This window comes from Mustela nigripes, chromosome 10 (assembly GCF_022355385.1).
Source record: "Mustela nigripes isolate SB6536 chromosome 10, MUSNIG.SB6536, whole genome shotgun sequence".
NCBI lineage: Eukaryota > Metazoa > Chordata > Mammalia > Carnivora > Mustelidae > Mustela > Mustela nigripes.
This window is the reverse complement of record NC_081566.1, coordinates 3,144,225-3,170,340: the sequence shown is the minus strand read 5'-3', so window position 1 is coordinate 3,170,340 and position 26,116 is coordinate 3,144,225. Positions and strand designations below refer to the sequence as shown.

At 45.3% G+C, this 26,116-nt stretch overlaps 1 protein-coding gene across 2 annotated transcripts; it reads right to left on the bottom strand.

The window, feature by feature from the left end:
• Positions 1 to 1,946: 1,946 nt before the first annotated feature.
• On the bottom strand, positions 1,947 to 25,461 carry LOC132025346 (dimethylaniline monooxygenase [N-oxide-forming] 4). Of its 2 annotated transcripts, none has more exons than XM_059412439.1 (9): positions 25,206 to 25,461; positions 22,022 to 22,159; positions 20,125 to 20,313; positions 19,097 to 19,259; positions 11,910 to 12,052; positions 10,539 to 10,738; positions 8,603 to 8,955; positions 6,482 to 6,551; positions 1,947 to 4,315 (listed from the first exon to the last, which is right to left on the bottom strand). In XM_059412439.1, exons 2-9 carry the CDS (start codon positions 22,151 to 22,153, stop codon positions 3,895 to 3,897), a joined length of 1,671 nt encoding a protein of 556 aa, XP_059268422.1. In that variant the 5' UTR covers positions 22,154 to 22,159; positions 25,206 to 25,461; the 3' UTR covers positions 1,947 to 3,894. The 2 variants fall into 2 exon arrangements, 1 of the variants encoding a protein (XP_059268422.1); XR_009406550.1 differs by lacking the exon at positions 1,947 to 4,315 and adding an exon at positions 8,085 to 8,250 and having other exon boundaries at positions 6,515 to 6,551; positions 25,206 to 25,458.
• Between the last annotated feature and the right edge of the window lie 655 nt (positions 25,462 to 26,116).

Sequence of the window (26,116 nt, the reverse complement as noted above, 5' to 3'; positions counted from 1 at the left end):
TCAGCCTCTGCCAGGAACCTTGAAGGGGGTGAGGAAAAATTTTCCTTTTCTGTAGGGATATGTACTTAACTGCGGGGACTCCAGAACAAAGATCTGCCCTGGTTCAGTCCCTTAGTTGCTGTGTGGCTTTGGGCAAATTAAGTAACCTCTGTTCCTCAATTCCCTCATCTGTATAATGAGGGTAATAAGAACTGTACCTTTCTCCTAGGCTGCTGAGAGGGTTAAGAGGTGATGGCGGCTTGGATTACTGTGGACCTGTCCAGGCTTCTCCTGCTGGCCTTTACCCACAGCTCTTTTCTGTTTCCAAGGAAGAGTCAGCAGGTGAGCTAAAGCATGTTGATGACCCTTTGAGGTGGGAAGCTGATAAAATGGCAAGCTGAGAAATAAAAGGGGAGGAATGTGAGAGTAGAGGGTTTTTTATTGGGCATGTTGATGATGCATTAGCAAAATATAACTCCAAAAGAAAAGCCAACAGTGGGACATAGGGATACAGTTAAATAGCAGCTTGCTAGGGTACAGTGTTGGGGTCTTGGAGTCCCCACGCCTAAGTAGCTAATTTCTTCACCTGGTTCTGGACAGTTAATAAAATAAAGAGTGAAGACCGAGTCCAAAACACTCATTTCACTATAGATAGAGGTTAAGCGAGGATGTACAGGTCTACAATTATAATAAAAAATTGGTTAAATAACAGACTAAGATAATTTATTTTTATAATTTCTGGCTTTATTTCTCAAGTTCCCATCATCATAAAACCCAGATACTCTCCCCGGACTAGTTACTATGAAATTTCGATTCCCATTTAAAATGGTTTACTTGCGGTGACTTTTTCATGACGCGTCTTGTTTTTCAAGAACTGGGGTCATGGCATGTGATGAGCTCGGAATTTAGAAGTCTATTCACGGGGTAGGAAGGAGGTGTCTGGCTTGGAGCTTCTTCCATAAAGCAAATCAAGGTGGTAAGAAGTGAATGGAAGTGTTTGCTCTCAAGGCCATTGGTGAGGAGGGCTGGGCATTAGGGTTGCGTATGTTTGGCTTCAAATCTCTGTTCTGTGACCCAGGGAAAGTACTTAACTTCTCTGAGTGTGATTTCTCATCTAAAAATTAATATGTGGGAAAAAATCACATTATACCATGTAATGAGCTAATAAAGACATCTCAGCTCTGCTTTCTTCCTCAAGAGCTTGGGCACAGATGACTAAACATGACATTGCTATATGGGTCACTTTTAGTTGGATTTGAAGATCTGTAGTTAGGTGTCTCTTCTACTGGGTGATGTTGTTAGTAAAAAGCTAGACTCATCAAGTCATGTCAGGAGCCCCACTCCTAATGACTGAGAACAATTCCTTCTTGGCTGATGTTCACCTGTTGCCTTCTGGAAGGTCCATCTGGCTGTGGTGGTGGTGGCCTGGTGAGGCCTCAGGGATTTGGTGGGGGTCACAAGGACAAAAGAGTGATCCCAGCTGGAAAGTGCTACCAGAGAATTCATGGAGACCCCAGGCCATGTTTTCTGATGAGGCAAAGGGGAAAAGAGCTAGTGTTGGTTTCAAATTCTTTAATTCAGAAAACTGAAAATGTCTTCAGACTCTTCAGCTATTAATGGTCAAATAACTGTGTATCTAAAACCCTATATTGTCTGCTGTGCACTTTTCCCTCATCTTCTGGATGAGGAGACTGAGGGTCAGAGAGTCACTTGGCCAAGCCCTCCCCGCTCGTGCAGAACTGGGTCTATCATCCAGATCAAATTCTAGACTTAGTGCTTTCAACCAGTACCCAGGGGTCCCAGTTACTGTAGTTTACTGCAGTTGCCACATGGATTGCCTGCTGTTGGTGGATGGTCCTTGTTCATTTACGCGGCTGAGGTCATCTGAGGAAATGTCTCCTGTTGGCAGGAGGAAGCATGTGGGTAGAAGAGGACAGACAAGAAGTGTCGGTGGGTGAGGCCACTGCTGAATCAACAATCCTTTATTTGGCAGCACTTGGTGTCAGGCAGTGTTTTAGCTGAACCAGATTCGGTTCCTCTCGGTAATTCACCATTAGGAGACAGATTCAAAAAGAATGTTACAGGTGACCCATCATCAGTGCACCCTGCACAGTCAAAAAATCTGCATAACTTCTGACACCCCCCACCCCCCAAACTCAACAGTACTGTTACACTAGTAACTTACTGCCTGCCGGAAGCCTCGCACATGTGTTTTGTGTGTTGTTTGTATGATACACTGTATTCCTACAATAAAATCAGCTAGAGGAAAGAAAGTGTTACTATGGAAGTCATAAGGAAGAGAAAATACAGTTATGGGCTCTACTGTATTTATCGAGGAAAGAAATCCATGCTTGAGTAGACCCAGTCCCTGCAAACCTGTGACATTCGAGGGTCAGCTGTGTAGGCGACAGTGAGGAAAGGGCAATGACAAGGCAGGGCATGGGGTGACGTCCTTACAAAGTGGGGGTCAGCCCTGCTCTGAGGATCCAGGGAAGGCTTCACCGGAGATCATCAAGCCCTCTCTCGAAAGGCAGCGGGAGTTCGATTCCCAGCGGAGGCAATGTCTCGCGCTGAAGTGAGGAGGTGCGGTGCGGTTCAGAGGCTGGTGGTCTTGGCGGGGAGGGGTGGAGTGGGGCTGGGAAGTTGCGGGCCGGGATTCCGGCCATTAGGCAAATGGGCCCAGATCACGAAGGGTTCCTTTTCCAGGCTAAGGAATTTGGACCACTATCTCTGATGAAGGAGACACTTCCAAGGATTTTAAACTGGAAAGCCACGTGTCTGCACAGGATCCTTTTTGTCTGTCCTGCCACGGTCTTTGCTGTCTGTCTGCACTGTTGGAGGCTGACCGCCATGGACAGCATCGGTCCGTCTGTCAGTTCCCTAGGATTGCCGTGAGAAAGTGTCACAAACCAAGTGGGTTATTCGTTCTCAGTTTTGGAGGCTGGAAGTCTGGAATCCGGGTGTCAGCAGGGTTGGTTCCCTGTGGAGTTTCTGCGGGAGAATCCGTTCATGCCGCTTCCCTAGCGACCGTCTGGGGGAGCCTTGCGGGTGCGTCGCTCCAACCTCTGCCTGTCTTCACTTGGCATTTTCTACTACGTCTCTGTCTGTGTGTCGTCTTCTCCTTTTATAAGACACCAGTCATACGGGATCTAGCTCGCCCTGCTGCAGCATGAGCTCATCTTAAATTAATGACATTTACAAAGATCCTATTTCCGAATAAGGTAAGGTACCACAGGTTAGGACTTGAATGTATGTTTTTGAGGGAGACAATTCAATCTACAACAGTTGGCAACCTTGCCCTTTCCGTTTTGGTTGGGTTAGGCCATTGGGGAGCATGGGCCGGGGATGAGAGGGACAGAAGGAAATAAAGTTAGAGGATTTATTCCCAAGCTCTGTACTTTTGGGGTCACCACAAACTGCCTTCATCTGTCAGCTGAAGATCGTAACCCTTGAGAGGTGGCCCTCTCCACTCTCTCTCTTTCTCATTCATAATTGTTTTCTCCTCTTGCCTCATTAGGCCCAGGAATGGTAAAAATATCTCAGTTACTAGCTGGGAGTATTTTATCATCCCTATGATTTCCCTACCCTCTGCCCAAACCATTTGTAATAATCTCCGTGTCAAAATGTCCACAAATTACTTAATTTGAGTTTCGTCTTATTCCTACCGAGATCTTGATGGCAATAGTGACGCTATTTTTATTTTAGCATAGTTGCTTAGGTAGCAGAGTAGAATATGGATAGGAAAAGGAGGCACTGAGACTAGAGAGAAAGACAGTACAGTAATTCAGGTAAGAAATGACCGGACCTGAGCTTGGATGAGAGCAGGTAAGACAGAGAGGAGAGGAGGAGGCACAGAGAACTGGAGATAGAATTAATGCGGCTGGGCACGACTCCCGTGATGACTGAGATTCGTCCTCACCAAATACGCATTAGGTAAGGGGAAATTCTGTGCTGTAGATGATCTCGTACTGGTTTCAAACAAAGTGAAGGTTTACAGATGAGTACAAGAGAGGCAAGTAGGATAGGTGCCCCCCAAACTTTTAAATAGTGTGACATGGAGGCAGGCTTGGTGGAATCAGGAACAATTCGAGTTTTTAAGGGTTTCAGTGTCCTGTCCCACTGGGTCAGGATGGCATTTCTGGCTCCATCCCATTTTCCAGGGCCCACGAGGCGGTATTGGTAAGGAGTGCATGGTCCAAAGAAAACTTCCCAGGCTAGTCTGGGATCCTTGAGGAACAGAAGAGGGACACTGGGCTTGGCGCCTATGCATGCAGCAAGGTCATCCAGGTACTGAATGAACTCAAGTTTGTCTTCACTGGTGTCTTTCATCACACCCCTGAGAGGAAAAAAGATGGACCATTTTCCATTTTCAAGTTATAAGTCACCCCTCCTCCCACCGTTTTACTTCTTCTTATCGGGGGTCAAACCATGTTTGGGAATGTTTTTCTACATTGCAAAGGAAAAAAGTGAGAGGAGTTTATCTACAAAGGGTATTGGTGAGGATAATTCATTTTATTAAAGGGAATGGTAAAAGGAGGCCACTGGACAGGGGCTCCAGATCATGGTCTGGGTTGTTGAATTTGATATGAGGTAAAAATCTGGTCAGTCCAAATACAACAGTTGAATGAATGAACATGATCAGAAAGCATCGATATGGCCGCCTACTTTTTTATGTTAATTTTGAGTTGAGGCGGTCATCTGTGGTGTAACAGCCCTGAACATGATGCAGATCTGAGTACTGTATGTGAAAGTTTATTCCTACCTATTGCTGCTGTTAGTAAACTTTCATAATGTCCCTATGTCATTCATTCATTCATGTATTCTTTCGATAAATAAATATTAAGCGTCCATCCTGTGACAGGCACCATCCTAGGTGCTAGGGGGCCAGCAGCGAATAAAACAAAGTCCTTGTCATCAAAGAACTTACATTCTAGTGAGGAAATTAACAGCCAGGACGCCTGGGTGGCTCAGTAGGTTAAGCGTCTGCCTTCAGCTCAGATCATGATCTCAGGGTCCTGGGATCGAGCCCCGCATCGGGCTCCCTGCTCAGCGGGGAGCCTGTTTCTCCCTCTCCCGATGCTCTCCCCCTCCCCCACCCCCTTGTGCTCTTCTGCTCTCACTTGCTCACATTCTCTCCCTCAAATAAATAGAATTAAAAAAAAATTACCACCACCCCCACCCCCCCGAGCCAAATAGATATGTAATAAGTCAGGTGGTCATAGGTATTATCAAGTAACGTAAAGGCAGGGAGGGGGACGAGGCACCGCAGGCACTGGCTGGGCTGCCGTGTTCAGGCAGTGTTTTCAGAGAAGGCTTCTCTCTTACGAGGTCGGTGTGAGCGCCGGGAGCTCTCTGGTGGGGAGAACATCCCGGGCAGAGGTTCTGAGGGGCTGTGCCTGGCATGTTTGCGGGCCAGCGAGGAGGCTGGGGCGACTGGAGGAGTGTGGGTGAGCTGGGGGGACGGAAGGCGGCGGCCCAGAGCCAGCTGGAAGCTGTGGAGGGCCGCAGGCTCGCAGGGGAGTTTCTGGGAGTGAAATGGGAAGCAGTCAGAGGGCTCCGAACAGAAGAGCCGTCGGTGTTGCTCACTCCTGCTGCGGTATCAAGATCTGACTGTAGGACAGAGCGGACGCGGGGAGCAGAGCGGGGGCGACAGCCGGTGTCCTGGTGAGACATGACGGCGGCCTGGTCTGGGGTGGCTGTGGGGGTAGCTGGAAGGGTCTGGATTCTGGATTTGTTTGAAGGTAGGTGCTGGCGGTGTTTGCTGATGTGGGGTCCGAGAGAAAAAGAGGAGAAAAGGACGGCTCTGGGGCTCTCGGTGGACCGACTGGGATGAGCCGCCAGAGACGAGGGGAGAAGCGCCCACGAGCCCGCGGGCGAGATGCGTGGGCCAGGGATGGGGGCGAGCGTGTGTGCGTAGACACACTCTCGATTTGAGAGACCCCAGTGGTGCCCAAGTGGACATACCTGGAGGGACTTGGATTAGGAGTGGGAATTCTGGGGGGAGAGACGGAAGCCGGAAGCCACGCTGTACGATGGCATGTAAAGCCACAGGCCGGGACGAGGCCCCGAGGGGTGAGTTAGAGGAGGTGAGAAGAGGTCTGAGGAGTCAGGCCGGGCTTCGCCAGTTGTCAGGAGCAAGGAGAAGACCCACCAGTAAATTCAGAGAAAGAGCAGCCCGAGAGGTAGGAGGAGAGTCAAGACACAGTGGAGTTGCGGGGGCCGGGGCACCCACGCCTGCCGTCTGCTGGGGGCCGGGCTCTGAGTTCTGCTGAGGTGACGCGGCGGGTGACCCCACGGACACATCTCAGGCCACAGATCTAGTTGGTAGAAGAGTTAAGTTTGAAAACATATTCTTCTGACTCTAGCGCAGTGACCTCCAGTCTGCCATAGTGCTTCTCTAGGAATGGGTTGCGCGCGCGCGCGCGCGCGTGTGTGTGTGTGTGTGTGTGTAAGGAAATACCCTGGTAGGTTTTCCTGGAATGAGCTGCATGTCATGTCCTACCTTTCTATGAGCTGCTCCTTTTTAGTAGCCTCGGCCATCAACTTCTGGGATGGAGGTATCCGACAGAGTCCTGTGAGGACAATCGGAAACACATCAGTGTCACCTGTACCTTTTCCTTCAAGCTCTCCCCGCCCCGTTTCTGTCCCCCCCACTGCTCTATCCTTAGGACAAGTAACACTCAAAGCTCAGCCTGCAATTAGAGGTCATCTCCGGAGGCAAAGTCCTCCTCCAGACCCAGTCACAAGCGTCCTCTCCTGCCAGCACAACAAGGATGGACACCCCGTGGCCCCGCCCTCAGCGGCACCGGCTCCAGCTGCGTTCTCTGCCCGTGTCCCGTATATACTCATATACGATGTCTGTATTATGCAGTTTGTGTACACCTGTTTGTGTCCATGCGTGTGAGACCCAGTCGCTGGTTCAGCGGAAATACTAGCAACGACCTTGTTTTTATAAGCCTGCCTGCCGGTGTCTGGGCCTCGCGGAGGCTCTGACTGCTCCAGTGGTGAGAAGCGGTGTCTCAGCCTCCCACCTACACGGTCTCAGGGTGCGCGCTCCGCTCTCCTGGCTGGGAGCCGAGTGCTGACCCAGAGCGTGGGGTCCCCGTGTACTTGAGCTAGCTCTGCCTTCACTCTGTGCGCTCCTTGTCCCTTGCATCACTTTATCCGGTGAAGAGTGGGCAGGACCTTCCTTGGCAGTTCCCGGATTGCCCCCGAGGCTCTCTGGAGAAGCCTGGGAGTACCCCGGGGCTGTGAGCTAATCGTGCTTCATTTCGTCAGTGCTATCATTCTGATAAGCGTTTTTGGGCTCATTATCAAACACTTAAAAAGCCCAAACAAAGTATCATCCGGTACTTAAGAGTCTTCTGTGGTTTCACTATAATCGAATAATGCTGTCAAAGCTCTTTAATTGGCCTTAAACAAAAATTTGTGATCATTTAATGGAAACGTGTGGCATTGGATGTCTATTACATTTGTACAGTGTGATAAAAGTCGACACGCCTTAAGACTGCATTATGTGCTCTTTGTAAATTATTGGTGATTGTTTTGATTCATGAAGGACCCACTTCTGCTAAAGGACAGCTGATTAGTTCAGTAGTGATTCCTGTTTTTATTTAAAAAATCACGCAAGTGCAGTTCTTTAAAATGCTTACTCATCTCAAACTTGCCCTGCTTTAGAGAGGTATGAAAATAACAGCCAGAGAAGAATGACGGCTGTCAATTAATAACCTTCACTGTGTGCCAAGCACGGTGCTGAGCGCGTGGCAGACATCCGTCCTACAACATTCTTGGGAAAGAGGTTTTATTATTCCTGTTGTTCTGTCCTGATGAAGGCTCTGAGCTTCAGAGAGGTCCTCACAAAGCTGATGAGTTTGAGTTGGGATTGGACCCCAGTAGCTCTGACTCCCATCATTTGTGCTCTTACAGTGAAAGTGGACAGTTTAGTGTCCAGTACCTAAAAAAATTTTTTATAGGCATTTCTCAAAGGTTACCATCTCCTTAGAACTCAACTTTATTCACAGTGTGCATTAGTCCAATAACTGTCTTCGGAAGTGGTTCAAAATTCTACTTCTGGAAATAAATGATAAGATTAGAAGCAGGGGCACCTGGGTGGCTCAGTGGGTTAAAGCCTCTGCCTTAGGCTCAGGTCATGATTCCAGGCTCCTGGGATCGAGCCCCGCATCCGGCTCTCTGCTCCTCGGGGAGCCTGCTTCCTCCTCTCTCTCCACCTGCCTCTCTGCCTACTTGTGATCTCTGCCTGTCAAATAAAATCTTAAAAAAGAAAAAAAAAAGATTTAGAAGTAAGTAAAGCAGACTAGACTAGAGTAGAACAGAATAGGGGATCCCGAAGCTTCAGTAATTTCAGTGAATCTGAGAGATGGGATTATATGTTGTTGTCCAAATTTACTCCACCCAGAGAATCAGAAACCTTTTCTCCACTCTGTCGTGTTAGCGACACGAGCACACCCACCGGATAATATCACCCACAGGTGAAGTTAAGTATCCGTTAAACTCTTGATATTTTATATTACTTTAGCTTACATCTGTGCCGCTTGGGCTAAATCACAAGGCACTCATTTGAAGACTCAGATGGTCACACAGGGCTTTAAAAAGAGTCAAGTACCTTTGAATACTCTCGTGGCCCAGCGTGCTTGGAGCTCCGTGCCCGCCAAGATGGATCCTTTAAGGCCGATGAAGCCAATGAGAGCTAGCGTTGCTCTCTCTAGGTTTGAAGGAAAGACCTGCTTATATAGGAATATCTTCTTTGTACTGAGGCTTTTAAGAGGTTCTTCGAGAAAGGGAAAAGAAAATGTGTATCCTGTCGCGAAGATCACAATATCGATGTTTTCTTCCACGGTTCCGTCTTCAAAGAGAGCAGAGGTTTCTGTAAACTCCTTCACGCCGGTTTTCATGGTGACTGTCCCACAAAGGATACAGGTCGGCAGTTCGTCATTCACAATGAATTTTGGTATTTTCCTTTGACACAGAAGAGAAAATTATTCATTGTACTTAGGCCTATGAGATACCGGAGTGAACTCTTCATTTGGTCAACTGAAGGAAGAGTGTCTGTCAAGCATAGGGAGTGAATTGACCAATGTCTAGTTCAAAGTTGCCTCTCCAACTTTGTTGCAATAACACGTTTTGTCCTCTTACTTTCCGGTAGAAGGCATGTCAACAATGTTTACACCTATTCTTTCCTGCTTGGGGTTTAAAATTCTCTTGATACTAATTTCTGGAGCAATGCTTTCCTCGAAGCATCAGGATTGAGTAGGCAACAATCCATTTAATAATCATTTTTTGGTCTCCCCTCACCCAGGCCTCAAAAAATTGACAAGAGGCAAAGAGGAAGTTACCAAGAAATTTTTGGATAAAAATAAAAAAATCTGAATCCATTTATGCTGACAAGTATTTTCATTATGAACATCATTCTGTCTAATCACAGCAGACATAATGTCTTTGTAAAATAGACATTTGGGGGCACCTGGGTGGCTCAGTCAGTTAAGTGACTGATTCTTGATTTGGGTTCACATCATGGTCTCAGGGTCATATGGTCATATGGTCATCCCAAAGTCATCTCATGGTCATCAGGGTCATATGGTCAACCCAAAGGGGGCTGTGGATCAGGCTGCAAAGTCGAGCCTGCTGGACAGTCTCTCCCTCCTTCTGCCTCTTTCTCCCTCCCCTGCTCACACATGTCCACACACACTTTCTCACTCTCAAAAAAAACCAAAAAACAAATCATCCATTGCCATTAATTTTCTTTATAAGTTGAGAGCTGTCTTACCAAAGAAAAATATTTGGGTCAAGCATAAAATAAAAGGCACCTTTAATGACCTTATATTCATTATATATAATGATATATAATGAATATTATAATATATAATGAATATATTATATATAATATATATAAATATTCATTTCAATATTCATTTCTCTTGCAATGTGCAACTTTATAGAGATGTATATTAAAACATGTAATTCTAGGAATTCCTGTTGGAAATGCACCCTCTAATCATCTAGCCAGAGACAACATTGATGAAAAGTTATCTGTACTTTTGATGCTGTAAATATTCCATGTGTACACCATAGCCATTCCAAAATTCCTGAAAGCCAATTTTAATTTCTTGATTTTTAAGCTTGAAATGAAAAGTTTTTATCTTCATTTTCTTCTAGCCTAATGAATTCCTACTTTTGTTACCAGACAGAGAATATTCCCATCTCAAGGACTGCTGTGGTACCTGATGGACATTGTCTTAATTAAGGAGCTAAGGGGGCGCCTGGATGGCTCAGTGGGTTAAGCCTCTGTCTTCGGCTCAGGTCATGATCTCAGGGTCCTGGGATCAAGCCCCGCTTTGGGTTCTTTTGCTCAGCAGGGAGCGTGCCTCTCTGCCTACTTGTGATCTCTCTGTCAAATATGTAAATAACATCTAAAAAAGAATTAAGGAGCTAAGGTCAGAACAGAATAAACAAAGGCAGCATTATAATTATTGAAGATTTTGACTTCTGAATAAAAGAGAATGAAAAATAATTTTCCCATTAAATAAAAAAAATTTAAGTACCCCTTTGTAATACTTAATCCATAATTCTCATGGTTAAATCTTTTATTCAGTTGCCTCTGTTGAATCCAGTTTAGTACACGCGAGGGCAGAACTTGTGTGATAAAATTAAGGCATCTTCTTGTAATCACCATATTAAATGGGTAGCCCCCATCTGAAGAGCGGTGGAGAACCCAGGCACCAGTCCTGGTACTGAGAAGTACCTAAAAAGTAAGGCAGGATAAATATAGGGACATTGTCTTGTAGTATTTTTCCTTCCTGTGCTTCAAATGTTCTTATAACATCTGACCCTTTTTTTTTTTAAGTTTTTAATTTTAATTCCAGTTAGTTAACCTACAGTGCTCTATTAGTTTTGGGTGCACAATATAGTGATGCAGCATTTCCATACAGTACCCAGCACCCATCGCAAGGGTGCACGCCTTCATCCCCACGACCTGTTTCACCCATCCCCCCATCCACTTCCCTCTGGGAACCACCAGTTTGTTCTTTATAGTTAGGAGTCTGTTTCTTGATTTGTCTCTCTTTTCCACTCTTATTTTTTTCCCCCATTGTTTGTTTGTTTGTTTCTTAAATTCCACATGTGGCTGAAATCATATGGTATTTGGCTTTTCCTGACTGACTCATTTTGCTTAGCCTTATACTCTCTAGCTCCATACGTGTTGCTGCAAACGGCAAGATTTCATTCCTAACATCTGTTCTTAACTGGTAGATTTGTACACAGATCTATAAATGACTTTCTGTTGTTGCCATTGTAGGTATGCACTATTCATCAGGCAGTTTTTTTCCCCATCTAAGTAATATCGAATTTAAAGTGATGTTGTGCAAATAAATAAATAAAATCTTTAAAGTGATGTTTTGGGAGAGCTATTTTAATTGGGTTAAATCAAAATCTCTTCTTTCCAAATCGAATCACTGTCCTATAATTTATGTTAAAGTGGAACAGATTTCTAATTTGTGAATCTGTGCTTGGACTTTCTAAAATCATTAAATATACTTCGTGGCAGAGTAAAGGTTGCTTTTCTTTTAAAACAAATGTGGTCAGAAAAAACCTTCCCTTTTCTAACTTTATATGGGAGTTTTGCCAGAATCGCAGAGGGAAAGTGTAAAAGAAAGATAATTGGTCTGGGTGGAATGAATGGCCCATTCGGTCTTGTTTTTGAAACTGTTACCTCTGAAAAGTCCCTCCTGGTCTGACATCCATGGAGTTTCCTAGCCCCCTCTTGGAGATGGTTCACTCCTGTAACTGGTGGAATTTTTCACTCATGCTGTGTTCAGATGATTTAGCAACTGGCCAATGTGTTTGTCATCATGTCTGCCTCTCTCCAGACACCAGAAATGACGATGGGGTGAGGGCGTGAATTCACCCGGGGGTACCTGCGCTGCCGTCCGACTCAGCTCCACGGCCACGTCTCCTGCAGTGTTCCCAAGACCGATCACTAACACACGTTTGCCTTGAAAGCCTTCTGGGCTCTTATACTCCTGGCTGTGCAGGATCTGGCCTTTAAATTTATGAATACCTGAGGGGAAGGAGGGATCAGAAAATCAGAAGAATCTAAAGTTGTAATTCCCTAGGATGCAGGCATAGGGTCTGGAGGAAAAGGAAAGTTCCAGAAATACGTCAGCCTTCTGCTCCTGCTGCTCATTGAAGGAAGCAGAAGCAGCACACCATCTCCCTCTCCACTGGATTCTGGGAGCCCAGGTATAGACTGAGCACGACCTTCAGGAGACTGACAAATGCGGGAGAATTCGTATGCCGCGCGAGTGCTCCCTTCGAAAGCAGTTACTTGGGGGGACTCGAGCTCACTGCAAACAAACCTCTCACGCACGATCCTGCACAGTGTAAGCAAGAATTAGACTGTATTTTACCCAACAGATATAGTCTGTAAGAATATGGCTTGTGTATATAACATATTTACAAACTGAATTTTAATTTATTTACAGTTTTCCACAGAAGAAATTTTGTGGCAAGTTCTCTTATACATAAAGTAATTCTTTTTGTGGTTTAGGCTTGCTACTTCTACTTAATGCTTATTTTACTTTATTCTTTATGATATGCTTAATGCTTTATTATACCCTATGCTTATTTATACTCCATTCTTATATTATTTATTTATGGGTTATACCAATCTTTCTAGTTCCGAACACTCTGTTAATAGCAGGACCATGATTATGGTATTGATGAACATGAGAAGGGATCTCAGAATATTTCTTCTCTTGATTCATTTTTGGTAACTATCTTCTTGGCATCTAGAAAAAAGACATAAAGCACGGATTTGTGTAAATGAAGACTGGGAGTACCAGGAAGTAGAGGTGTTTGCAGTGGTGGCTGCAGCCATGGGAATTCCGAGGCGGCAGAAGAACAAGAGGGATGGGGTCAGTGACCGTCGGACCCACAGGTGGGTGAGACGAAGGTCTGACAAGGAACCTGAAAGGGAAGCTTTCAAGTACTTCTGAAATTTTAAAATAAAAAGATGAAACTGGGGGTGTCTGGGGAGTACAGCTGGTTCAGCGTCTGACTCTTGGTTTCAGTGCAGGTTTTCTTAGGGTTGTGAGATCGAGCCCCGCATCTGGCTCCACGCTTGGAAGGGAGGCTAAGACTCTCTCTCTCTCTGTCTCTCCCCCTCTGCCCCTCCCCCCACTCTCGCTCTAAAATAAATAGAAATAGGGAAGCTTGAGTGGCTCAGTCAGTTAAGTGACTGACTTCGGCTCAGGTCATGATTGCCGGGTCCTGGGATCAAGTCCTGTGTCAGGCTCCTTGCTCAGCGGGGAACCTGCTTCTCCCTCTGCCTGCTGCTCTCCCTCTCTCTCTGACAGATAAATAAATAAAATCTTAAAGAAATAAAATAAGTAGAAATAAATCTTAAAAATAAAAAAATGAAACTGTCTCCCAGAATACATCATTCTCCTATCATACAATGATTGATTCATGTACTTAATAACATTTATTGCATCGGTAATATGTGTAATGCAATATTTTAATTGGATTCTTTGCCTCCTAAGGCCCCCAAAGCTGGAAGCTGAATACAGTCCTGGCCATATTCCAAGGGATGTGTTAAGCCCACTGTGCAGAATTTGCAAAGAATGTGTACGCAGATCCATTTTGGGATCCCTAGCCCCTCACTCACTTTGGGGGATTGGAGTCGAAGTAGCTGGGAGTTGGAAGTGGGAGAATTTCAGGAAAGGACGTAGAGTGCTGTGGCGTTTTTTGTCCCTGGGACACGAAGGCAGGTTGGAGGGGCTGCAAAGAGACCACTGTGAGACCTTGACCCTTGGAGTCTATGAAGCTCGGGGCCTGGGGTTTGACCCAAACTTGACAGGCTGTGGCTGAGCTTGCCTGCAAGTGGGGCCAGCTGTCCTGGTAGCAAGTTCTTCCTCCCCAGTTCAACATTAGTCTTAAAACTACTTGTGAAAGATCCGTGGTGATTAGTGAAAAGCAGAAAAGGCTTTTTTTTTTTTTTTTTGAGACTCTTTTGAAGATTTAATTTAAAAATTTTTGAAAGATTTTATCCATTTGACAGAGAGAGACACAGCAAGAGAGGGAACATAAGCAGGGGGAGTGGGAGAGGGAGAAGCAGGCTCCCCGCTGAATGGGGAGCCCGATGCGGGGCTTGATCCCAGGACCCTGAGATCATGACCTGAGCCAAAGGCAGATGCTTAACAACTGAGCCACTCAGGTGCCCCACCAATATTTTATTAAAGAATTTTTTCTATTATTTGTCAGAGAGAGAGCACAAGCCAGAGGAGGAGCAGGCTCCCCGCTCGGTGGAGAGCCTGATGCCGGGCTCGATCCCAGGACTCCAAGATCATGACCTGAACTGAAGGCAGATGATTAACCAACTGAGCCACCCTGATGACCCACCAGAAAAGCCATCTTAAAAAGAGTAACCTTAGGGTGCCTGGGTGGCTCAGTGAGTTAAAGCCTCTGCCTTCGGCTCATTTCCTGTCCCCTGGATTGCCTATAGCCCCTCCCCTTTCCCTATTAAGATGGTATGTAAACTCTCAAATCTCATAGCTTTTTTTGGTATTTATTATTTTCTATGATGCTCCCGGATTGGTATTAAAAATTAATAAATCTGTATACCTTTCTCCCTGTTAATCTGCCTATCAAGCTGAGGAAGGTAGAATGAAAGTCTTTTTTTCCTTACAAAACAGAACTGCGCATTTTGCCATACATATACGCAAAATGGGGGGTCTTTTTTTTTTTTTTTGACAATTCACCCACAGTTTTTTTTTTTTTTTAAGATTTTATTTATTTGAGAGAGAGTGAGAGAGAGAGAGTGAGCAAGCGAGCATGAGAACAGGGTGAGGAGCAGAGGGAGAAGCAGGCTCCCTGTTGACAGGGAGTCCGATGTGGGGCTCTATCCCAGGGTCCTGAGATCATGACCTGAGCCAAAGCAGATGCCGCTTAATAACTGAGCCATCCAGGCACCCTATTTATTAATTTTTAAGGAGGCTCCCCATGCAACGTGGGACTTGAACTCATGACCTTGAGATCAAGGGTCGCACACTCCACTGACTAAGCCAGCCAGGTGCCCGAGAGCTGGGAATTAAAATGCAAGTATTCTGATGCAAGATCCCGGACTTTTAACGTCCAGGTTATGTCCCACTACCTTCCCCTGTCTCTCTTCCAGTATCACTCTGTCATTGCTTTGTGCACGGTAAATTGCATCACTATTACTCAAAGAATGAATTCACGCTACGGTTTAGCAGGAAGTTCTACCCTTTACCAAAAAAATCTTAATGAACTGTGGTCAGCCAGGGACCTCCAGAGTTATTCTCTCAAGTCAGATTTGTAATAATCCTCCTGGAGATGGGAGTTACTCATCCCTGTCTTTATAGGTAAATCCACTCAGCTTAGAAAGGCTAAGTGATTTGCTTAAGGCCATATAATTAATAAGTGCCAGAGACAGGATTTAAATTCTGGTTTTATGACTCCCGTTTGTGCTACCTTTCAAGCTGTTTTTCTCCCTCAAATGACTTAAGGGATTGAGTTTGCTCCGGAAATAGCAAGTAATTATATTTAATTTGGTACCAGTAATCCCCCCCCCCCCCCGCGCCATTTCTTTTTCTGCAAAAGAGCAGGCAGAATTCTTTCATACCAACACCCTGAGCTAAGTCCCACTGAGCCCTCTGTTCAGGGTCCTGTGCTGGGCACTCCATGGCTAGCAGCTAGCTGATTTCATCCTCAAGCAACCCTAGGAAGAAAGTGCTGAGTGTTTCATTTTCCATGGGAGAAAGAAGGACTTCGGACACACGGTTTGCCCGGGTGCCAAAGAAGTCAGAGGCATTGCCTGAACCTAGGTTGCCCATGGTAACCAGGGGGCAAGGCTGCCTCTGCTGGACAGTGGAAATGACTCTAAGGCTTTAGTTTCCATGAGAATCACATTGCTGGGGGAGTTTGTTAAACATTGGGATTCCAGGGGCCCACTTCTGGAGGTTGTTACTCTGTAAATGCCACACGAACTTGCCTTTAAAATAAGCATCTCAGGTCTTGGCAGTGGTTAGGAACCCCTGAGCCGTGGTCATAGCCCACAGCTATCATCACACTAGTTCTTTTCTTTCAGGCTGTTTTCATAAGGCTGTTTGGTAACTAATTTCATTCAATAATCTCATATTAAACATAAACTATTGTCATGGAAAATGACCTCAAGGTTCAGCTTTCATTTTAACTGTATTTTGCTTTCTCTCTCTTATGCCCGTGTATGGGGGGGGGGGCGCCAGGGAGTGGAGAACTGGGGACTATTGAGCACTTGTGGATCCATGTCCCCTCACTTGGGGACATTTAATGCCAGATAATAATGCAACATTCAGGGGAAAGAAGTTTTCAGACAACTGGGCAATTTAACACAGAAACATCAAACCTTTTTTTTTTTTTTTAACAGAAGTCTTTCTGAAGGTAATAATCTATTTTACGTCCTAAAAGTAGAACACACTGATAATTTAAAGTCATCCTTATAATCTTCAATTATTGCATCGTCCTCTTATTCAGTGACACCCTCAAAATCTGCCAAGGGGCACGGGACTTAGTTTGCCGTGTCACTAAATGTCTCTTTCTTCATCTCATACTTACTGCCCTAATGTTATGGTTTGGGAAATCACAGCAACTGTCTTAGGGGAAGGATGACCAGGCCTTTGAATTCCATTTACAATGCTCACAAAGCTAAAGACATTTATGAGTAACTGATAACACACAATTAGGCATTCACATCCCTCATCTGTAACTAAGGATCACAACTGATACGCGGTTGGAGAGTCCATCTTACACAGCTTCTGCATGGGGAGAGGAATGTGCAACTCGGGTCCGTGTTACCCGCCCTGGGGCCCCCCCCCGGGACATAGGAGGACCTCGAACTCTGAGGTGGGATGGGTGCCGAGACAGGAGTTGAAACAGAGGGCTGAGTAGTTCTGAGTCTGCGGGCATCACACGTCTCTTAGGAAGCAGCTTCTTCTGAACAGCTCTCAGAGGTTCGTACTAGTTCCCAGGAGGTCACAAGTCACAGTGGCAGGAGCTACTGTTGGTGGAGAGCTCACTAAGTGGTCTGTCCTCTGCTGAGTATTTTACATGGATGGTTTCACTGAATTCTCAGGACCGCTGTATGAGACGGAGTCCCTGGGCGAAGTTTACCCAAGGTTATGCAACTAGTGCTGGGATGTGGTCTGGGCTGCTGACTTCAGAACTTTGTTCCTAAGTAGTAAGCTAAAGGTCACGTCTCCAGGGCCATTGCCCGGAGGGAACTGTAGCAGATCAGGACTCCTTGGAAACCTTCCACTATGTCCCTCAGCAACATTCCGCATTCTGGGAACACAAAGAAAATTGGGGTATCTGTCCTGGGGTCCTCCTGTCACAAATCCTTTTAGAGTCTGGTCATAATCATAGACCTTCTCAGGAAGAGTCTCTGAAATCGGAATGTGTGAATTCCTTTTCCATAATCTGGGTTTTGGGCAAAAGAGAAGAGCACGCCGATACATCTGATTTAATCATTTCTTCCCCAGAGGTCATTAACATATAGAAATGTTTGCTCTTGAAATGATCTCAGACTACCGTGTGATTCTGTCTTATGTTAGCCCAGTCTCTTCCCTCGGAACCAGCTCTTCCGGGTGACACGCTTTAAACTGCCACACGGATTCCCCACGGCTCAGTTCTTGGCTGATCTTTTGCAGTAGCAACTTTTAGTCAGAGTCCAAGTGGAACTAAGGGTAAACCGGCCAAACCTGACAAGACACTCCCTTCCAAACACACCAGTGCTCTGGCACTCGTAACACACCTCCCCACGGAACCTTCGTTACGAGAGCTGGTTCTATAGTTCTTCAGTGCCGTGTCGTTGTTCATTTAGGCTCCAGGCTTGTTTCAAGTCTGAAGCCCAACCACTATTCACACCATTGCTTCTCTGCAAAATTATGCAGAGCCTCGCTCGATCCCTAAAACATTTGTTTAAAGTAGGAGATTTTGTTAATTTGAGATTACATTTGTAAGATTTACATTTCTTTTTTTTTATTATTGGCTCAGGTTTGCAAGCTTTCTTCTTCACCCTCGTCCTTAAACGTTCTTTCAGTTCCTTAATGAAGTTTCAAAACTTCACTTCCTCCATTGTCTTTAAAGCCACTTCTAAGTGACAGAAGAGTAGCTGCTACATTTTCATCCTCCTCATTTGATCTCAGAACATGGCGATCTGCCAATCGTGACGACCACGGCTTTGCACTATGCGGATCCACTTACACATGGATTTTTCTCAATAAATACCACCCAGCACTGCAAATGTACTTTTTTCTCTTCCTTGAGGTCTCCTTAATCACGCTTTCTTTTCTCTAACTTATTGTAAAAATATAGTATATAATACACCTACAGAATATGTGTGAACTGACTGTTCATACTATTAATAAGGCTTCTAGCCAACAGCAGGCCATCAGTAAAGTTTTTTGGGGCAAGTCAAAAGTTACACGGGGATTTTTGACTAAGGGGATCAGCGTCCCTAACCCCCGAGATGCTCAAAGGTCGATTGTACATTAAAAAAAAAAATGAGCTGTTAGAGTCAAAAGCATTTCCAAAAGGAATTTCTAAAACTCCATTGTGGCGATGGCTTTGGCAATAAGAGATGTATGGATTATTATTGTGGGGACCATTTTGAAGGGTGAAAATATTTCCTGGGATCTATACTTGCTGCTCTGTTCTTTAAAAACAAATCTGTCAGGTTTTTTTATACTCTCACTTCCTTTAAGTTATTGAATTACGGATCACTACTGATTCAAATGACCTGTAATTCAGTGACAAAATTCAAAAGCTTGTATTTTTTTTTAAATGACCCACAAGCCTTATGTGATCATTGAACTTGAATCAGACAGCCATGTTAAAGCTTCTGTAATAGCAGCATTTATATTAATAAGTAAATAAGAAGACATCTCCATAGTTCTTTACACCTTGCAAAGTTATTTTGCACACTGCATTTCTGCAGGTGAACATAGAGTTGTCTCTAGTCATTAGGAATTATTTTCAGTTACAAATAAATGACTTTTTCTAGAAGAGCCCAGAAGAGTAGACATGGTCTCAGGTAGAAATGACTCACCAGGAAAGGACTCCAAGGGTAAACGGGGATTCGGGTAATGTCCGGTGCAAACCATGACAGCATCAAAGACAGCTCGTTCCTGCTTCCCCTCTGTCTCTGTGACAACATCCCACTGGCCAGTTTCGGAGAAGTCTGGATGCTTTGTTACACTGCGCACTGTGGTCTGAAAGTAGCAGACAACACTCACTTTCTTTCTTTTAATATTTTTTTATATTTTTAAAAATATTTATTTATTTGACACAGATAGAGAGATCACAAGTAGGCAGAGATGCAGGCAGAGAGGGAGGAGGAAGCGGGCTCCCCGCCGAGCAGAGAATCGGATGCTGGACTCCATCCCAAGACCCTGGGATCATGACCTGAGCCGAAGGCAGAGGCTTTAACCCACTGAGCCACCCAGGTGTCCCCACTCACTTTCTGTCAGTCACCTTGGGACCTCATGTAATGGCTGGTATGGTAACCATGCTCATGGGCCAAGCCCATCTCAGGGTAAGAGGTCTGTCAATATTAGTTTATCTCCCCAATAAAAAAATTAAGTAACTTGTAAAAGTCTCAAAAGCAGTCCTACATGGTAGGCCCCAAAACATTTGCATTTCTTCCCTGGAAGGAGGAAACATTTAGTTCTTATTTCCAGCGGGAAGGAGATAAGCTACAATACCGAATGCATCTGGAAAATGTGGGAACAGTTTTGGCTCATCATAGTTTCTGCAGTTCAGATTCCTAGTCATTTCTTCCCAGCACATTTCATGAACTAAATTTGTTTCTTCTTTCCTCTCAAAGGAAAAAAATCTCTAAATTTCACCCTGAATAAGAATTTGGATTCAGAAGAGGAATCAGGAAAGTGTATGTCTTAGTGATTTATTTGAGCAAAAATGAGAAATAGGAGAAGTGAGGAGTCTTTATCATCTGCCTTATTCATACAGAGAGAAAAAATAAAAATCAGGAATAAGTTTACTTAGGATGCCCTTTCCGTTAGCTTGCTGAGTGGGCAGCCCCCATTAGTAACCTTTCCGTAAGCCACGTTGTCTTACCCTAAACCGAATGTATCTCAGAAGGTCAAAGTGCTCAGCAAATTCTTGGAGATAGGCCCAAAATTTTCCTTGGTTCATGAAATTGGGATAATCTTCTTGGAAGGGGAAGTTGCTATAACATGACATTTCTTTGCAGACATTCGTCACTAATGACCTGTAGACCCTGGTCATCCCATCTTTAGAAGTTTCCTGTGGTGAAACACAGTTAGCTAGATGGGGTGGGGGAGGCAGGAAGAAAAGAGATGCCACTTGTAATTCCAAAGAGTTTCAGGAAAACAGCATTAGAACGCCATGCTATAGTTGTCAGAAATCATTGGTGGGACTGGAATTATTAAACACCGTATCTTTCTCACACTACAAAGAAGTTAACAAAAGTCAGTAGGCCTCCAAGACTAACACTGCCTTTCAGTGATTCCATAACCACGGGGCCTACAGTCTGCCTGGCTTATTGTTTTCTTCTTCTTTTGCCGTCCTCAAACTCTCCAGTCATGAGGAACCTCGTCCTCTTGCCTTGGCTCACAGAACGCCTCACTGATTTTTGTATTTATTGTCTAGGTATATTTTCTTTTTCTTGTTTTTAGATTTCTTTCTTTAGAGAGAGCGAGCGTGCACGTGCCAGTGGGGGGAGGGGCAGAGGGAAAGGGAGAGAGAATCCGAAGCGGACTTTGTGCTCGGGGTGGAGCCCAATACGGGCTCAATCCCAGGACCCTGGGATCGTGACTGGAGCCGAAGTGGGAGTCAAATTCTTAACTGACTGAGCCATCCAGGCACTCATTTTCTTCCTTCCTTTCTTTCTTTCTTTCTTTCTTTTTTTAACTCAATATTATTTTCTAAAAATTTTCTCTATTATTTTAGAGTTGGGGAAGAAAACCAAACCAACTGTGGGGTCAAGTAGCAGAAGGTACACAAACCAGACCGTCTTTTCTTTCCATACGACATTTGGTGGCTCAATCAGGGTCACAGTCCATTGGAAAAACCTTCCCCCCAGCACACTGTAATCCTAGGGTTGTGACCACACCTGCTTACACACATTTGCTTATTCCATTTCCTTCACCATCTGCCAAAGACTGGCAGAGGCCGCCTCCTCCATGAAGACTTCCCTCCCTCCCTCAGAGAGTTTGAAGTGCTCTCCTCGACCTTCAGCTCCCACTGAACGTTGCTTTTCTCTTACCCCTGCAGCATCCAGTTCTCAGACCTTCTGTCTCCTGACACTTTAGGTCCCACCAACAGGCGGGAAGCCTAGGTCCCTGCTGAGGCAGCTGGTATTAAAGCCACTTCCAGCCCCTACTTCTGTTGCTCAAGTCACCTAACAGCTGGACTAGCCCTAGGTGTATCCCCCCAGGGTGCCCATTCCACTCCTTAGAAGGACTAATCAGTGCCTTGGCTCTTTATATTGTGATAAGGCGAAAGCTCCCAGACCTCCCACCCCCACCTGCCAGGGTCTGGATTCTTGCCTCACTCCTGCCAATTCTCTTCCCAAAGACCTGAATAATCCTGTGGGCTGGAGCTCACTCCCTGAAGCCAGCTTCCATCCTTCCAAAAGCCTCATCTGCTCAGTATTCACCAATGCCACTCCCCTAACCTAGGTGACACTGTTACTTTGTCTCAAAGTGTCCATGGTCTAGAAATCACGTAACTGCCAACACCGTGTGTGGTGAATCAGATGGAACTCTTCCTTCCTCCCTCTTCCGACTGGCCTTGCCCTGCGGAGTCCGCAGGTTCATCACCTGTCAGACCGCAGGAGGCGGTCTGGTGTCAGCTGCACATGGGCTGTGATGTTGTAGTGAGCTGCTTTCTTACGTGATCACCAAGGTAGGCTGAGGCCACCATGCCAGAGCAGGGACAAAGCCGACAGCCAGTTTAGGACTGATGGGTGTGGGAGGATACAAGTACGCACAGTGAACTTCCAGAGTCCCCCGATGTCGTTAGTTCTCTCAAAGCAGGTGGGCTCCAGGTCCTCATCCAAGCAGCACTTGATGGAGGACAGGCCACTCACACCGGCTCCAATCACTGCCACTCGCTTGGCCATGGTACTCTGTTGGAGGAAGGCCGGGCTGAGCGACAAGACTGGAAGGAACCTCCTGTCATAGAACTCTTGGAGTGGTCTGCACACCCTCTCTGAGCTGAGGCAGATTCACATTTTGGTTGAAAATGAAATCAGACTCTGGAAATCAGAGTGTTTGGCTTAAATCTTAGCACCACTCACTAATATAGTGTGAGCTCGGGCTAGCTCTTAATCTTCTCTGGGCCTCAGTTTTCTGTTAGTATGAAAAGGAATGGAAATAATAATAATAATATCTTAAATATTTGTTATGAAGTTAAATGATTGATATGTTGGAAGGACTGTGGAGGTGTGTCTCCTACACAGTAAGTGCTCACTTAAATTCAGTTCTTGGGGGGCGCCTGGGTGGCTCAGTGGGTTAAGCCACTGCCTTCGGCTCGGGTCATGATCCCAGGGTCCTGGAATCGAGTCCCGCATCGGGCTCTCTGCTCATCAGGGAGCCTGCTTCTCTCTCTCTCTCTCTCTGCCTACTTGTGGTCTCGGTCAAATAAATAAATAAAATCTTTAAAAAAATAAATTCAGTTCTTGGTGTTAACTACTATAGTCAGGACCTTGATCCTGTTGAGACTTTATTTGTTTTTGTTTAATTTTTAAACATTTTTTATTTTACTACTATTATTATTTTTTAATTTTTATTTAAGTAGGCTCCATGCTCAACATGGGGTTTGAACTTGTGACCCCGAGATTAAGAGTTGCTGTTCCACTGAGACAGCCAGGTGCTCCTCTGGATGTTAGATGCCCTCCATAGTAGATGCTCTCCTTTGCTATTATCTCGTCGTTCTAGACCCTAGGACCCGTGGGTAGCAAAACGGTTAGTTTTTCTTCAAAACATCTAGAGTCCTGAAGAATAGCTAGTCAAGGGTCATCTCCTGCCATATATCAAAGATACTCCACGAATTAAGGGCGGGTCTTAATCTTGCACAGAGGCAATAAAAGATGGACCATAATATAGAACAAAGTCCTCAAGGAGAGTTCTATGGGACATTCTAGGTGAGGTCTTGTGGAAAGTAGAGACTGCGGGTGGTGTGTCACAGGGATTTATAACCAGTTTTTCTTGGTATTCTAATTCGGGCTTCTGCAAATATCAACACAGCTCTCATAGTGACGGATGGACTAACCACTCAAGCGAATTCCAACAAATCAGCTATGTTGAAGAATTGTCCGAGTTTTAAATTACTTATTTAATTAATTATTTACTTATTTGTCAAATTATTTAATTACTTATTTAAATTATTTATTTAAACTTATTTAAATTGCTTATTTGTAAATTACTTAGACAAAAATGCCTAGCACCAGATATCAGGGTTCATTCCCTACCGCCCCATTTGTCTCCCCCTCTTCCTCTTTCTCCTAGAAAAGACAAAATTAACCAGCAAGTTTGCCTCTCACCAGTAGGCATAGGTACCTGTGGTTTCCTTTGGGTTGAGGAGTCGGATTTCTAGACCGTTTTTAATCGGAAATAAGTGGCCTCCACCAATAACAACACTGGAGTTTTCAGGCCACTAGGCAGAAACCCGAAGTTGGTAGCTCTCAGCTGTGCTTTCTTTGCAATAGTAAGGCCGAAGACGGTGGCTCACGGAACTGGTCAAGTGCAAAACGGGCCACCGTAGACAGACTGGAAGCAAATTCATTCATTCAGCAGGTGAGCCCTGGGCACCTCTAAGTGCAGTCACTGAGCCAAGGGTGGGGGACCCACAGACGACGACCCAGTAACTAAGTAATAGTAATAAAAAACAGAAACAGACTGTCCACAAGGAGATGCCGCCGTGTGCAGAGAGGCGGACGCCTGTGGGGTCACGTCCCCGCAGCAGCGCTGCGCTCCGGGTAGGCCGCTGGCTGCGCCGGCCGCCCGGAGGCCGAGACACCCAGAAGGGCCGTGTTTCTCGGGGTGGAAACACCTTGTCCTTTACACACCAGCTTAAGAGACGGTGCAGGCAGCAAAAACGAACTGGGAACTTACGCCTCTTAAAGTTACACAACACTTGCAGATTATGAACTTCTGAGTGAGGGCAAACATTTAAAAAAGCACTGAGGGAGGTTGTAAGTGAATCGGGAACCGGAAGATGTGGGTTCTAGTGCTCGCTCTGCCTCTAGCCAGTGTATATATGTAAACAAGATTCTTTTCCCCTGTGCGGTTGTTCCCACGTGTGTAAAACAGAGGTTTCTAGTAGCTTTCCCTTCCAGCCCAAGAGAATTGTTTTTACGCCCGAATGCCAAGTATTTGGTACCAAAATAGGTGTGAACTGAAAGGCAGGAGAGATACTGCAGGCCCGGAGCTGGGGCGGGGATTGGGGACATAAGGTGTGTGTAAGCTCTTCCTACACTAGAAAGGTGCTAGCAGTGTAGGTCCTCGGTGGTGCTAGCAGTGTAGGTCCCCGGTGGCTCCAAGCTTGCTTATGACGAGTCCCGTGCTTAGAGATGAGCCCTGAACTCCTGAACTGCACTTTGAATGACATGAAAACCCCATCCCATTCCTGCCAGACCAGAAAACGTAGGAATTGTTCTTGAGACGTGGAGAGACGTGGGTGATTTGCAAATCATGCGATGGTTGTGATGATGATTTATTTAAATTTGGGATCTCATCTGTTGATACTTCTTATCAGCACCCACTTATTTTGTCATACTATTTCCTATTACCAAACTGTGGAAAATTTGATGTTTCCCAATGCCTGGCACTACTATCTCATCTGTCAGAGGAAACCAGAGGTGAGAAGAGAATTAGAGAAAGTCTCGTGATTCTGTTATTCCCACGACACCTTTCTTTCGGATAGGTTCTCCCTACAACCTAACTTTGTCTCCTTATAATACTCCTTTGCCTTCTGACTTTCTCCTTAATTCTGTTACTTGAACCCTAATCGAGAGGCTCCTGAAGAAGAGAATCACATTCATCCTGAAGGAATGCACTCACCGAGGAGAATATTTATCCTCTGCAGAAGCAGTTTCTGGAAAACTCGCCCCATTTAAAAAAAAAAAAAAAAAAAAAAAGGCAACACCAAGAAGAATAATCCAGGACACTTACCTTGTAGGGACAGAGCAGCCACTCTGGCAAATTACTTCTCAAAGCAAATAGACAAAGACAGTGTTTGCCTTAAAATTTTTTTTTGAAACAAACTCTTTGTTCTGAGAGGAAAACAAAGGAAAGCGGACTTTGATCGAGTGGTCTCAGAGTGGAAAACCACTTGCCTTCACAGTCATCCTGGTGACAGCAGAAGGTGTCCCCTGCGCACTGAAGACACAAAGTTATGTAGGGCGGGAGCGGGATACTTCCGTAATCACGGGGGAGGGCTAAATGACGAGTCGGAATCCCGGCTTTGGATTCGAAGAACGGAAACTACTTTTGCCCCTTGTCCCCACCCTCCGGAGCGTCACAGTTCCGGCAAAGCCCAAACCTCAGGGAAAGCTTGTTAAGTGGCTGCTCTCCTCGTGGTGGCCTTTAGAGGGTGCCAGAGTCACCGCCAACGTCACAGCCCGTCCTGAGCAGTTCTGGCTGCCCCCTCTTTTGCATGGTTAGTCCCTTGAGCCATCATAGGAGCGGTGCAAAGGAGATCATAACTTAGGTGACTGTCACCTCATCAGTTCTTTCATGTCTAGAGCTCTCTCACCCCAGAAATAGGCTTTTAAAATCCAGAGCTTATAAGGGATTTAAGCAGCATCATCCTTTTGGAAAGGGTGAGCAGAGGGAACTGGTAAAATGAGATCGAGAAAGCATAAAATTAGTTTTAAATATTAGCCTAGGGCACCATAAAAAAGAATAATTGCAGAAGCAACAATAGAATACTAAATAGGCACCATCTTTTTTCTTCCTTCCTTCCTTCTTTTTATTCCTTCTCCACCGAGTGCTTGGAAGCTAGCCATCAACGTTCATTGAATGGTTTCTGGACCAGCAGCAGGAATGCAGATGTCCACGGGGGTCAGGAGTGTAACTCAAAG

Excerpts from the sequence above, each read along its gene's own strand:
- LOC132025346 (XM_059412439.1), bottom strand. The coding sequence starts at position 22,153 with ATGGCCAAGCGAGTGGCAGTGATTGGAGCCGGTGTGAGTGGCCTGTCC. Across the intron at positions 8,956-10,538 it reads GGATTAAGTATTACAAAGGG|GAAAATACCAAAATTCATTG; the intron begins GTACTTAAATTT and ends TCTGTGTCAAAG. Across the intron at positions 4,316-6,481 it reads AAGGAGCAGCTCATAGAAAG|GGGTGTGATGAAAGACACCA; the intron begins GTAGGACATGAC and ends TTTTCCTCTCAG.